The sequence below is a fragment of the Ailuropoda melanoleuca genome, chromosome 14 (genome assembly GCF_002007445.2).
Source record: "Ailuropoda melanoleuca isolate Jingjing chromosome 14, ASM200744v2, whole genome shotgun sequence".
Taxonomy (NCBI): Eukaryota; Metazoa; Chordata; class Mammalia; order Carnivora; family Ursidae; genus Ailuropoda; species Ailuropoda melanoleuca.
Window position 1 is genome coordinate 60263402 of NC_048231.1, and position 14113 is coordinate 60277514.

Genomic DNA, 14113 nt, shown 5'->3' on the forward strand with positions numbered 1-14113 from the left:
AATTCCAATGCTTCAGCTTCTTACAGAGCTCTAAAACAAGCACACTGGCCTGTCCTCCTTCGAACCACGTTTACGGAAGCCGGAATGGCCACGGAAGTAAAAAGATCTTCAGGGCAGTCTGGAGACCACAGAGGCAGCCCTCCGCGAGGACAGTGAGTCAGGGAATGAAGGCTGCCCTGTGGTGCTGCTGGGCCACACCCGGGGCTGAGTCACTCGGGACACTCCTGTCTGGAGCAGGAAGCAGCCCCCAGGGCCGCCGCCACGCAAGCGCCTTCACCCTGACTTTGGGGCCTTCAGCAGAAAATTGAAGCCTCCAGAAAAAGCATTAGCAATTACTAATGGAGCCATTTGGACCATTGTGAAACCCCTAGATGAGATTTTTTTTCTCTGGCAATTTTTTTTAAAGTACCATTTAAGAATGCTTCCAGATCTCTCTTCCTTCGTAGCGTGCTTTCTCCATCCACTTGTTTAGGAACAAGAATGCTTACCTACGTAGCTGAGTAAGACAGGGAGGAAGATCAAGCCATGGGTGGCTCCCAGTAAGACCATAGCCAGATACATCCTGAAGTAAAATATCTGGAAGATCTGAGACTTGGCAAAGGCCAACACCACGATCCCTCCAAATTTTGTTAGTGTGATTCCGCTGAAGACCTGAAAGAAGAGACAGAGTTGAAAAGCACTTGCCAACCGACTACTTCAACACTCCCTCAAGGCGATTTCCTGATGGGCAAAACCCAAAGCAACGGGGCGAACCCCAGCTTCTGGTTACTGACAAGCAGCCTATATTCTCCCTAAAATTGTTTGATTTGCTGCTTATGGACCTGGGGGAAAAAAGGCATAAGGGTAAAAGGTGTGTATTCTGCATAGACACTGGACTCTGTCTTTAAACAGAGATTTCCTTATACTTTTAGATGAAAACTATTAAGTATTTTCTAGAGTGGCAAAGTAAGTGGCTGAAAGGCTATGGAGCTGAACTACGAAGATTCTCCGGGGTCAGAGGGCCACAGCTCCTTTGCTGTCAACACGTGTGCCCTTATCAAACCTCTCTGTTCTCTTCCTGCTTCACGGTTTATAAAGGATTCACCGAAGGGAATGGTTCTAAAGAATTTCAGGATATAGCTATTTCATGAAATGCCTGAAGATGTGTCATCCTGAGGAGTGGCTAAGTAATTCAAATTCTGTTCTCCCTACTGACTCCGGTTCCCGAGAAGCACTCAGTTGAACAGCGGGGCACACCGTGTGGCGATCGCGGGCCAGGCTACTTACAGAACTGCCCATGTGAGACAGCGCCTCTTCAGCCCGTTGCACGCGGCTGCCCTTCGTGCTCACTGTGAATGCTCTCGTGATGTGGCTGCAGAACTCCACGGAAATGCCACAGCTCTGGAAAAGAGTGCTCCCGTTACGACTGCCCTTTTGTGGCTGAAAATCCTAAGGAGGCAGGCACTCCTCTCCCAGGATCTGGTGTGCAGGGCGCCCCGGAAGCCCTAAGTATGCCCTTACCTCGTGATACCAAGCCCCCACACCACACCGACTGCAGGTGTACCAGCAACTCGTGGGACCCTCGAGGCACAGCACCCAGAGCTCCACTTCTCTACAGCGATCTGCCTGTTTGAGGGGGGCTTGTGGAACCCTCCTAAGGTTCCCCCACCCCATCATGAGCCAGTACGTGGTCATCAGATTTGCTTTAATGGGGTCTCATTGCCACCCCCGAAAACGGTGTTCGTATGGTAAGTACAGACACGCTGCTATTTTAATACTTTCTCAAACGCTCATGTCTTCAAGACTATCAGCACCTGGCAACTGCATGGGAAGCAAAAGGTACTGGTAGAGAATTCCACTGGGAAGGAGCATTTTTTTTTTTTTTTAAATGAACGTCTTGTCATTAGGCTACATGTTTTTGCAAACCCTTCAGGATAGAAGTTCCAGGCAAAATACCCCTGCAACACCACGAAGTCACACTTTTATTGTTCTATGCACCACCCACGTCCCCACTCCGTTAGCACTCATCCCACCTGTCCAAGAGCAAGAGCTGGCCTTAGTCTTCCACCCCAAGAAACAGTTCACGGAAGTGACACAGGAGGTGGGGACAAACTGAGCGGGCCAGGACTCACCATAACCAAGTTGACCAAGGAAACTGCATTCAGACTGATGCCCCATAGCCACATGACGCCAAACATGTTGACCAAGATCATAGCGATGGTGACACACATGATCACTGCAGACCACAGTTCACAGCCCAGGAGAACCAAGGTCACCAAGAAGATGGCTCCCAGGGACACGCCGAGGTTAAAGATCGTGTCATCAATAATGGTCAGGTACTGTTCATAGAAGACATAGAACACACTGGAGAAGAGAGGAAAAGGTTCTGTTACAGCTCATGCTTGCTTCTGGAACCTTTTTTTTTCCTGACACTACTGCAAAACTGAAACTACCCTGGGAGACATCCCTTGCATAAAAACTCCCTGTTTTTGCAAGACTCTACAGTAATTCAGATGAACCTCTGACCACTGACGCCCAAAGAAGGGCCTAACAGTGATCGAGGATGTGTATGTTATATAGTGTCTGTTCATAGGCCCAGCCTCTTCACTTCACAGAGAGTATCTCGTGGTATGCTGAAAATACAAGTCCTGGTCTCTCCTGAGAACCTCAGCCCAAATGGGGTCTGTGCGAGGCCTGAGGAAAAAATGCTTTGTTGGCGAAGTTAGCCAGCTCTTCTCAGGAATTAGGACACCCATTCTGAGAACGTCTTCCAAAAAAAAAAAAACAAAAAACAAAAAAACAAAAAAACAACCCAAAAAACAAAACCAGCCTGTCTTCCTGTCAGGAATAGAACTCCTTTAAGCAAGATCACAGGGGAGGGGGAAAAACCACCTGTTTCTTCTACTTTTCACTATTTTCCAAATACAGTGTCTCCTAAAATACTACATAGGAAAAAACCCCAACAAACAAAAATGAAAAACCTGCATAAAGGCACTGTTCCAGGTAACTGGCAGTCAGGATACCCATGGCTACCAGCCAGGAACATCTGCTCCGCCCTCTCTGTGAGGCCTGGTCCCCCCGTTGTGCGCCCTCCCGCCCGGGTGCGGTTTTGAAGTGTGTTTTTCAGCCCGTGAGCTCTAGCCCAGAGACCGTGCGTCCAGTACTCAGACCTTGGTGGGCGCTCTGGACGCTGGCCTTCCTCACCCAGATGCTACTTCCCTTGATATTCGTTGCTTGTGCTCATGATGGAGAAGGTGTCAGAACGAAAACCAGGATCAGCATCCCACCAAGGGAGCCCCCAGGCTGTGGGCTCTAACCCAGGACACGTCATTTCTCAAATCCACACTACCTGTATGGGAACACACGGTAATCACTTCCTTCGAGGCCCATGGTTTTGGTGATGTTACTGGCGATGACGATGGCTTTTCTCATGGCGTCAGTAAAGTCAGCAGAGGTCTGAAGCACGGTGTGGTAGGTCATGAAGTAAGTGGCTCCGACAGCCGTGTTGTTGCCGAGGATGTTAACGGCTGAACTGTACGCAGCGTGTCCCCTACGGGAAGACTCGGTGGTGTCAGAGGGGCCACAGAAAGCCCCCGCCGAGCCTGAGCATGCAAGGTGAAGTGGAATCACCCGACCCTGAGCTCAGAGGTCAGACCAACTGTAGATTTCAGAGACAGGGAAGGCCCCCCGAAAGGGAATGGTGAATGTTTTAGCTTATTCTTTCTCACACGGGCTTTCTTTCCTGCTTTTGGCTGTTTTGGTACAGAGGTGCTCTTGTTTCTATCTGTGTTTTGCTCTGGCGTTTGCTCAGCAGTGTTGTGTAACAGGCAGGAGGGACAAGGGCCTGGAGTCCATGGCTGGGAGACAGGTCTCGGCCCTGCCACCTACTGGCCACGGAACCCGGGCAAAGGGACTGCAACTGGGCTGCTCTGCCACCTCCTCACAGGCTGTGTGTAAGGGCGATGTCGTGGGCGAGGTGCCTGGCACACGATGGCATGTAGAAGGCTCCCTGTCAGCGGTGGCTGTTGCTTTCCTAAAAGCTGAATGTACTTGGGTTTGGTTTATGTAGGCCAAAGCATTCAGTCTGCAAGCAGACCAAGCTGCAAGATTCGTTTTTATTTTTAGGCGCAGTCTTTCCTCGGTACCAAGCACAGGTCTCCAAGCACAGCCATCGTCTACATGACTATCTGATGGGATTCTGGTCGAATTACATATTCTTAGGAAAAACAAGGGAAGTCCAGGGTTTACCTACCACACGTGTGGACACTCTTCCTCCTAAAAAATGTTCTGAATCATCCCACCCCAGACTTCCAGCCATCCTTCCTATTTCTGGGCCCAGACGTCCTGCTTTCATGGCTAACTGGCTGCCTGGCTAGATGGGGCGTGAGACAGTCCATAACCTCACAGACAGACAGGCTGGCAAGAGGAACGGCAGGGCTGAAGAATCTCGATCTCAATCCAGGATGACATGACCAAGCAGAGAAGCTGTCCCTGACACCGAGACGGACGTGAACGCGTTCTGAAACGCCACGTGTCCCTGCTCCCCTCCTGCCCTGCTAGACGCCGGCACGGCGCTCCGCAGCTATTCATGCAGCCAGGGGGCCAGGACACAGAGCCAAGAGGGAGAGACAAATGCTCGGGCCAGGGCGAAATCAGCCGAAGATGATGAGAAGCTCTCCTTATGAGTGTCTGAGGTTTTTCTGCTCTCACAGAAGGATCGGGATAGGGCGGGGAGGGGAAGAAAGGGACCTTTCCCATACAGCGGCCTCCACCCCAGCCCTCCGCTGGCCGTTCCGGGCAACATAACCAGAAGCAGGCATGTCTCTGAGCGGCTCAGCGGCACTTACCCTTTGCCGCACTTGGGGTTCGGGTTATCAGAAAGGAACATGGGCAGGAATCTCATGAAGTCTCCACCTTGAGGCCTCTGCTTGCCCTCCGGGGTCAGAGGTCGGCAGCGGACGCAGCCAGGGTCAACCACTAGCACAGACACAGAGGAGGGGCCGAGGCAAGAACAGTGAGGCTCTGGATTTTATTTTAAAGCATTTACATAGCTGATAAAGAAACGAGGGGAATTCTTTCCTTGAAATCTTTGTTCCTGACCCCAAAGCTTCCAACACATGTGATTTTCAGTCTAATACAGCTGAGATTCCATCTTCATCTGAGGCAGGCTGTACAAACTTTCTTCCCCGAAGCAGGCTGCCTGCTTGGAGGATGACCTCAGTTGGTATTATCAGAGTCCAAGGCTTCCATGTTTTTATCGAGAAAATTCGAGGACAATCTCAACACTCCTACCAAAACTGCAGGGCAATAGGGATAACAAAGGGAAGCTCCCCCGTGAGACGCTGCAGCCAGGTCCCAACCAAGAGACGCTAGTAGTGGCGTCAGGAGAAGAGAACCCCGAGAACTCTGAAAACCAGAGTCCCTGACTGGGACTGTGTTTGGCCTGCAGCCCTGCGGTGGTGGGCGGAGGGAGACAGAACCACACGACACCCTCCAGAAAGCACGGCTGAGGAGAGCAAAGGGGACCAGGGGAATGGGAGCGGTGCCATAAACTGAGCTGAAATGCAAATGAGTTTTAAATGATACTGTCACAAGTCTCCAGAGAAAAGGGAAAGATCTGGAAAAGGAGAGGACAGTACCTGAGGCGTTGCAGAACGTGTCCGTGCTGTTGTAGACCCTGCAGCAGGAGGACTGAGGCTTGACCCAATCGAAATAGTCATCGAGCCAGGACGAGGGCGCAAAGCCTATTCGGGTACTAGCGAGAAGGAGGGAGAAGTTACTGACTTGCTCCACAGAGGGGGGAAGTCTGCAGATTCAGTCTTTTTTCTCAAAACCTAACTTCTTTTTCTAGAGGTTACAGTGCTGCCCCAAGGACAGACTCCAGCACCACCTAACGGAAAACCCTTCGAGATAGGAGCCGGCCAGTGGGTCCTTTTAAAGCTTTTGCTGAGGTAAAGCTAGAGTTGCCATGATTTTGAGCAACACATTTTCTAAGCAAAGCTATTTTTAGCGCGAACTTTCAGGCCCACGCGGACTGTGGCCGAGGGCCCCCCGCACGGCGGTACTGACTAGTTGTTGAGCTGAGCCGCCGTGAAGATCTGCTGCACCAGGGAGTCGTTGTTGCAGCCCGTGCCCCCGCACACCATGTTCTGCCCTTTCAGAGAGCTGTAGTCGTGCCCCTCCTCCAGGACGAAGTACACGGGTGGGCCTGCGTGCAGGGACTTGAGGGACCTGAAATAGTCCAGCATGTAGGAGTCCTGAAAGAATGACAGAGAACAGGGCAAAGTAGGAGCGTGCTGACGATGTCAAAGTGTGGTGATGATGGCCAAGGACGAAGACGGCGCTGGAACGCTGCTGGTCGAGATGGCCCCAGCTGGCTCCCTGCTCCTCACCCTCCCTGCACCCAAGGTGCTCCCCTCACTGGCCCGCCATCAGAGGGGCACCTGACGAGGGAAGAGGCTTGCTGTTCTATTTCTCTGGCTCCCCGCCGAGAGTTCCAAATGCTAAGATGGCCCCCGCTGCCGAGCTCTGTGGCAGTTCCTGTAACCCGGGGGGATCCAGCCAGCACGTGCATTGAGAAGCAGGCATTAGCCTGGAATCACTGCATGCAAATTCTGGAAAATTTATTCATACCATTGGCTAAACAAGATAGAAGAGAAAGCAGCTTACATCGGGCATTGAAAGAGACTGATCCAATCCAATTTCCACTTTGTTCAGGACCGCGATACTGAATGACAGGACGCCCACAAATACCGCTACCTGGAAAAGTCAGTTATAAGACAGTGACTGCTTCGTGTATTAGAGCTTACGAACATAAATAAGATCTTCCACACGTAAAAAACAGGACTTTTCTCAACTAAAAAGTTTACATGCCATGTTAGAGTAGAGAGTAGGGGGTAGTGGCTGAAATCAGTGTCTAGAGTCGAACGACCTGGGTTCAAATCCTGGCTCCAGGATCTCATAAGTGACCCTGGGGAAGTCACTTAACCTCTCTCAGCTTCTATTTCCTTATCAGTAACACAGGAAAAATAAAAGATGTATAACATAAGACAGTTTTGTGGATTAAATGAGAAAATCTGGGGATAATGCAGATTTCAGCATTGTACCTAATACTTAGCACAATACCCCACATTAAGTGTTCATTAAATGTTAAGTATTACTATTACTTTACCACTACTGGAGACTAATCCGTGTTATTTTATAGAGAGACAGGTTATTACTGTTGGCTACATCCAGTATATCAAGTACAAAAAGCTCTTGCATGGCTGCTGGGGACTCGGGACGGTGGTGTGGGGAGGGAGGTCTGTGGCACTATAAAGGGCAGCGTTGAGCACGGTGTTGTGACAGGACAGTTCTGCATCGACTGCGATCCGCACATGTGATCAAGGGACTCAGCCCTCGACACACACACTGGGCCCATGTCAAGGTCCTGGTTTTGACGTTGAACTACCATTGTGTAAGACTACAGGAAGAAGCTGGGTGAGGGATACCTGGGTTCTCTCTGTATGATCTTCTCGACTTTCTATGAACCTGTAATTATTTTGAAATAAAAACTCGCTTATACTGACTGCTAAAAGCCAGCTAGAAAAATACTTTCTATACCTGTACATATTTGCTTTGGTGTTTTTGCATATATACTTAACAGTTGTCAGAATCTCCTTCCCACGCTGATTTCTTTCTTTTTTAAAGATTTTATTTCTTTATTTTAGAAAGAAGCATGTGCACGAGATGGGGGGCAGGGGGCAGAGGGAGAGGGACAAGCAGAATCCGCACTGAGCCCGACATGGGGCTCGATCCCATGACCCTGAGATCACGACCTGGGCTGAAATCAAGGGTCCGACGTTTAACCAAGTGAGCCACCCAAGCACTCCACCCAAGCTGATTTCTTAGAAGGCATGTGACAAATCTGTTTTGGGGAGAAAAGTGAGGAAAACCACAGACAAGCTCATACCACAATTGGTCGCATCCATTCCTTAAGCAGAAGTGGAGAATAGGAGTTTTTGAAGAACCGAAACAAGCAGCTTTCTGAGGCCTGGACACTGGTCCCATCTTCAGAGCCTCTGACACAGCAGACGACGTCCAGGCGATTGTTCTGAGAGGACAAAGAGGAGCAAAGGTCACAACCTCCTGCTGTTTTACTTGGATTCGAGACTGTCAACAGACTGTCATCCTGACAACAACGTACCTCTTGACGCTTGATGTCTAGCCCCAAGAGGCTCACGAAGCAGGTAATCTGAAGCAGGAAGTCAATGAGGACGGCCATCCCGGCAAAGAGGGAGAAAGTGTGAACAGCTGGCATCTTTGACAACGCTCCTGCAGGGGACAGAAGCGGCCCGTCACATCCACTTACTTCAGGGCACGCTGTGCCAGTCTCACTCACGTGGACGCAGCAGGAGCGCGAGGAGCCAGAACAGACTGAAGCCACGAGAAGACTCATGCTTCCCACACCCCCCAGAGGAATGCCGCCGAAGTCTGGGGCTGTCACACCAGGTCCGTGAGCCCAGTGTTTTGCAAAACGGTATTTGTCCTGGAACTACTTGGGGAGTTAAAAATGTAGGTTCCTGAGCTCTACCCCAGCCTACTTAATCAGAACAGTGGGAATTCACACCCAATTCAACTGTATGTAACAGGCTCTCCAGACAAATCAATGCACATGAAACTTTCGGAACCATCAGTATCGGTCATTTCTTCTGGTACCTTCTATGCTTTGCACTAGAAAGCAGTATTTTCTAGCTGCTATTAGATCAACCACATTAGTCTCCCACTTCCGTTAGAATCAGATGAGGGCACTCCCAGTCAGAAGTACTGGGTTAACACCCAAACCTGCAAACTGGCAGCCCATGGGCCAGATGTATCCTGTATGGTCCACTTCAGATCACTTCATGTTAGGATGAAAAAACATTTCTTAAAAAAGGTAGCCAGTATTTAACAGTGAGACCTGACACAAAAATCTAGATTCACAGCTTCACTTAAAAAAAAAAAAAAAAAAAAAAAGGACCCAGCAGCACTGGGCCAGCAACATGTAACTGCCTCTTTCAGACCTGTGCCCACCGCTCCTACTGTCCCCCCAGTCACTGCAGTCTTGAGGCACAGGGTCGGCTGCTTGTCTCATCACATTTTCTGATGAGACAACAAGGGAGAAGAACTTGTTTTGCACCTGCGTCCATGAAAAGGAAGCAGAAGGCCCACAGGCGTGAGAACGCACTGCTCGGTGGAAATGACGACCCGAGCTGGCACACGGCTGTTTGTAGACCGCCGCCTTCGATGAGCCGATGACAGCCCCGTGTGAGGGGGCCCACGCATCGCGTTTCCGATCTGGCCTCCTGCTCAGACGCTCGGTTCTCTCGTCCTCCCCTTACCACACAGCAGATGGCCAGACAGCCCTGCTAGTAAGGCTGTTTGGTGATTTCTCCATAGGCAAGAAATACGGAAGGGCTGGTTTTTGTTCCAGCTTATTCTGGCTCCAAGGACCTCTGCTCGTTAACGAGGCTGCTTCCCCGGTGACTTGTGTGGATGGACGAAGAAGACTGTGCCTGTGGATTTTGCTCAGAGTGTGGTGTTGGCAAGGCCCCTGGGGGGACGTGGGAATGTCGTTTTCAAAGATCAACATTTGCCACGGTGCCAAAAAGGGGAAGTGGCAGAGAAGTTCTAGGTTATCTGTCATCCGGGACCCCAACACCAACACTGTCACGAAACCACATGAGAAACAGGAGGGCCGCCTGGGTGGCTCAGCTGGTTAAGCGGCCGACTCTTGATTTCGGCTCAGGTCATGATCTGAGTCGTGAGATCGGGCGGCGCATCAGGCTCTGCACTGGGGGGTGGGGCCTGCTTGAGATGCTCTCTCTCCCTCTGACCCTCCCCCTTCTAAAAAAAAAAAAAAAAAAAAAAAAGAGGACACTTCCAAAATGATACCCAAGATATGCCACTAATTTTTCTTGCGGTCTAGTCTGATACTTTCTGATTACAGAATAAAGTTTAAACAAGGAAGCAACACAAAGGGACACATTCAGATACCCAGATCCTTCTACTCTCAGGCTCAGAAAATGGTGGGATTGAATAGCCAAACTATGGAAGGAGCCGAGATGCCCTTCAACAGACGAATGGATAAAGAAGATGTGGTCCATATACACAATGGAATATTACTCAGCCATCAGAAAGAACGATTACCCAACATTTGCAGCAACATGGACGGGACTGGAGGAGATTATATTAAGTGAAATAAGTCAAGCAGAGAAAGACAATTATCATACGGTTTCATTCATTTATGGAACATAAGGAATAGCAGGGAGATCGGTAGGAGAAAGAAGGGAAGAATGAGGGGGGGTAAACAGAAGGGGGAATGAACCATGAGAGACTATGGACTCTGGGAAACAAACTGAGGGCTTCAGAGGGGAGGGGGGTGGGGGATTGGGATAGGCCGGTGATGGGTAGTAAGGAGGGCACGTATTGCATGGAGCACTGGGTGTTATACGCAAATAATGAATCACAGAACACGACATCAGAAACTAATGATGTACTGTGTGGTGACTAACATAATAAAAAATTAAAAAAAAAAAAAGAATGGGGCATAACCACTTTAAGTAAATTTATAATGATAAACTAAATACATTAACTGTTAATATTTGTAGCTCTATGGAGTAGAAAAGGAGGCACCTTATATTGTTGGGCTTTCTTTAGTTTTTTTTTAAAATAAATTTCTTAAAGGTATCTAAAATAAATATGCAATTTAAAAAAGTTATAAAGTGAACAGTTGTGTAACCTCCAGAACCATTATCACTATAGATACATACATAGATACATAGGTAGATGATAGATAATGATATATGAAAAAAAAAAAAGAAAATGGTGGGATTGGTAGAATTCAAAGACTAATTACCTAAGAAAAACGCTACAGCCTCTGAAAAGGATGACAGGAACATACTAGGAGCCACTTCTCCTAGGACCCTGCCCAGCTGCTGATCCAGAGTTTCTCCTTGAAGACGTTCATCACGCTTAAAAAAACAAAACATGGGCCATTAACATATCTAAATAACAATGCCATCTCTTTGCTTCTTTGTTGCTCTGTGTCAACTCAATGGTAAAGAAAAACGATTAGGAGCTTCTACTTATTGTAGATAAACTTCGAGGGCGGACCCATAACTTGTCATGATTATCCATCCAGGGTTTCACTCAACCCCCGAGCTAGGTAACAGGTGAGAAGCTCAAGGGAAGACTGGATCATCTTATCAGGAAAATACACGGAACGCAGGCTGCAGGTGGCTGGACCACTGACACTCTTATGTGCCCCTGAGTCTCCAAGTAAGGCAACGAGGAGAGAAAAAAATCATGATTGAGACCATTTTCTACATCAACAGGTCCTGTGCTGCCCTATCTTTTTCGTGGCATCTCTGACGAATCTTTGATTCTCCTACACTATTGGAGACTCACTTTAATAACAGTGGTATCCAAAATATTTTTCACAAGCATGCAAGCCCTTCTTGCACACATATTTAAAACTGAACTCTCAGGGCTCCTGGGTGGCTCAGTCGGTTAAGCATCTGACTCCTGGTTTCAGCTCAGGTCATGATCTCAGGGTCCTGGGATTGAGCCCTGAGACGGGCTCCGTGCTCAGCACAGAGCCTGCTGGTCCCTCTCCCTCTGCTCCTCCCTGCTCTCTCTGCAATCTCTCTCTCTCTCTCTCTCTCTCTCTCATTAAAAAAAATCCAAAAAACAAAATTCAATTCTCACTTTATATCTATTCCCCACAACCAAAGAGAAGAATGAACTTCTCGGTCTCAAAATGTCCCGGACAAGTTATGGACACCAATCAGCAATGAAGTTTCCCCACTGTCCACACTCACGAGTACTCTGTGTGGAGCGGAAGAGCCATTACTGGAGCCCCGTACTTGTCAGATGGAAAGTTCTGTGAGACTAGAAAGACACACCTGGTAGGTCTGCACCAAAATGAAGATGTTGTCCACCCCGACAGCCAGCACCAGGAAAGGGATGACTTCGATCACAATGAGGGTGAGGGGGATCCCAATGTAGCTGAAGATGCCCAGGGAGCATGCCACTGAGCTCAACACAATGAGGATCCCAGCGATGCCGAGGGAGATCTTAGAATCCACCTGAGACATGCGACAAAGACGAATTGTCAGACCATCTTGTCCTAGGACTACAAGGTCCTCATTTTACCTCTTTTTGGGTATAGCCGACTTGAAGTGAAAAGTCCTCTCCGAGTTTGAGAAAAGATATGAAAAATGTTCTAGGTCTTCCCTAGCAACAGGTTTTATGGGCTTCAATTCTTAGGTAATGGTGTGGTCAAATTAGGAAGAACTGGATTATGGGAAATAAATTGTAAGTTTAAAATAAACCAAAAATTTGGAACTGAAGAAAACACATGCAGGAAATAGAAAATATTACATACAATGAAAGCAGGGGACTGTAAACCAGTTTTGAAGATAATGAATTAGGATTAACTAAGCAGAGGCAAGGGTGCCTGGATCGCTCAGTTGGGTAAGAGTCCGACTCTCGATTTCGGCTCAGTCATGACCTCAGGGTCATGAAATCCAGGGTCAGGCTCCTGCTGGGCATGGGGCCTGCTTAGGATTTTCTCTCTCTCTCTCTGCCCCTCCTCCCCCTCCCTTTCTTAAAAAAAAAAAGAGGCAGGGGCGCCTGGGTGGCACAGCGGTTAAGCGTCTGCCTTCGGCTCAGGGCGTGATCCCGGCGTTATGGGATCGAGCCCCACATCAGGCTCCTCCGCTATGAGCCTGCTTCTTCCTCTCCCACTCCTCCTGCTTGTGTACCCTCTCTCGCTGGCTGTCTCTGTCAACTAAATAAATAAAATCTTAAAAAAAAAAAAAAAAAAGAGGCAAAAACATGACATCGTGCTGTGCATGGTCATTTTTCTCCAACATACACACACACACACACACACACACACACACACACACACACACACACACCACTTACCAGAAACCTGCTACAGCTTTTGATGTGGCCCAAGGCTATGGAAATGTACAGAAACATGACAGCATAGCTGATGAGAACAGTGAAGACATCACCGTTACTTTCACGATTCAGTTCATCCTCAATACTTCGCTCAGTAGTGAAAGAAATGGTCAGATTGGGATTCTCGTAGTTTTTCACAAAATTAATAAACCTAAAAGAGTGAACAAATTTTATATTTTTAGTTAAAACTTCATGACTGCTAAGTGAGAAACTTCTTCCCAACCTCTAGGACACAAAAGCCACACTTACTTAACCTGTACCCTAATATCAGGATTTTTGACAGGGGAGACCAGAAGGTGAGACACCCCCAGATCAAAGTTCCAGACATGCTGAAGTTCCATCACTTGAAACAAGTTTAGAACAAGTTTAAAAGTTGGTGGTGGCTTTGGCAGCACATATACCCAAACTGGAATGATACAGAGAAGATTAGCATGGCCCCTGTGTAAGGATGACACGCAAATTCATGAAGCGTCCCACTAAAAAAAAAGTTGGCTCATGGTCTCATTTTTTTTTTTTTTTACTAAAAAGGATTTCTAAATGAAGGTATTATAATAAAGATATATGCTCATGAAACAAACTTTTAAAAGTTGATTTACAAATTCGATACAATCCCTATCAGAATCCCAGCTGACTTCTTCATAGAAAGATACGCTGATTCTAAAATTCACATTTGGAATTGAAAGGGGCCCAGAAGAGCCAAACACTTCTTTTTCAAGAACAGAGGAGGAGGACACACACGTCTCGATTTCACACTTTCTACATAATGACAGTGATCAAGACAGTGTGGTACGAGCACAAGGACAGGCAAAAAAAAAGAAACCACATATCTGTGGTCACCTAATTTTCAACAAAGTGACAAGACTATCCAATGAAACAGAGTCATCTTCTCAACAAATGGCCTGGGATCATGTGGATAGCACATTACATAAAAAAATGAACTCAAGTGGATCAAAGACCTACATGTGAGAGCTAAAACTATAAAACCCTCTGAAGAAGATACAGGCATAAATCGCCATGTCCTTGGATAGGGCATAGTTCCTCAGATATGACACCAAAAGTTTGAGCAATAAAAGAAAAAACGTAGAAAACCTGGACTTCAAAACTAAAAAACTTGGCCCTCACCGGACGCCAACAAGAAAACAAA

General features: G+C 47.9%; 1 protein-coding gene and 1 non-coding gene across 2 annotated transcripts in view; one reads left to right on the top strand and one right to left on the bottom strand.

Moving 5' to 3' along the window:
• NPC1 (NPC intracellular cholesterol transporter 1) overlaps window positions 1-14113 on the bottom strand; it is a 49650-nt gene that overhangs the window by 906 nt on the left and 34631 nt on the right. Inside the window, exons 13-25 of the mRNA XM_002912658.4 lie at window positions 12931-13120; window positions 11904-12086; window positions 10856-10970; window positions 8165-8292; window positions 7931-8071; window positions 6649-6738; window positions 6049-6236; window positions 5619-5734; window positions 4827-4956; window positions 3329-3529; window positions 2112-2343; window positions 1267-1380; window positions 489-651 (exon numbers count right to left, since the gene is read on the bottom strand). Of these exons, the coding sequence (XP_002912704.2) occupies window positions 489-651; window positions 1267-1380; window positions 2112-2343; window positions 3329-3529; window positions 4827-4956; window positions 5619-5734; window positions 6049-6236; window positions 6649-6738; window positions 7931-8071; window positions 8165-8292; window positions 10856-10970; window positions 11904-12086; window positions 12931-13120 (1991 nt within the window). The remainder of the gene's footprint in view (window positions 1-488; window positions 652-1266; window positions 1381-2111; window positions 2344-3328; window positions 3530-4826; window positions 4957-5618; window positions 5735-6048; window positions 6237-6648; window positions 6739-7930; window positions 8072-8164; window positions 8293-10855; window positions 10971-11903; window positions 12087-12930; window positions 13121-14113) is intronic.
• LOC117796241 lies at window positions 13349-13452 on the top strand. Its single transcript, XR_004620607.1, has one exon. It is a non-coding gene; the product is annotated as a U6 spliceosomal RNA (small nuclear RNA).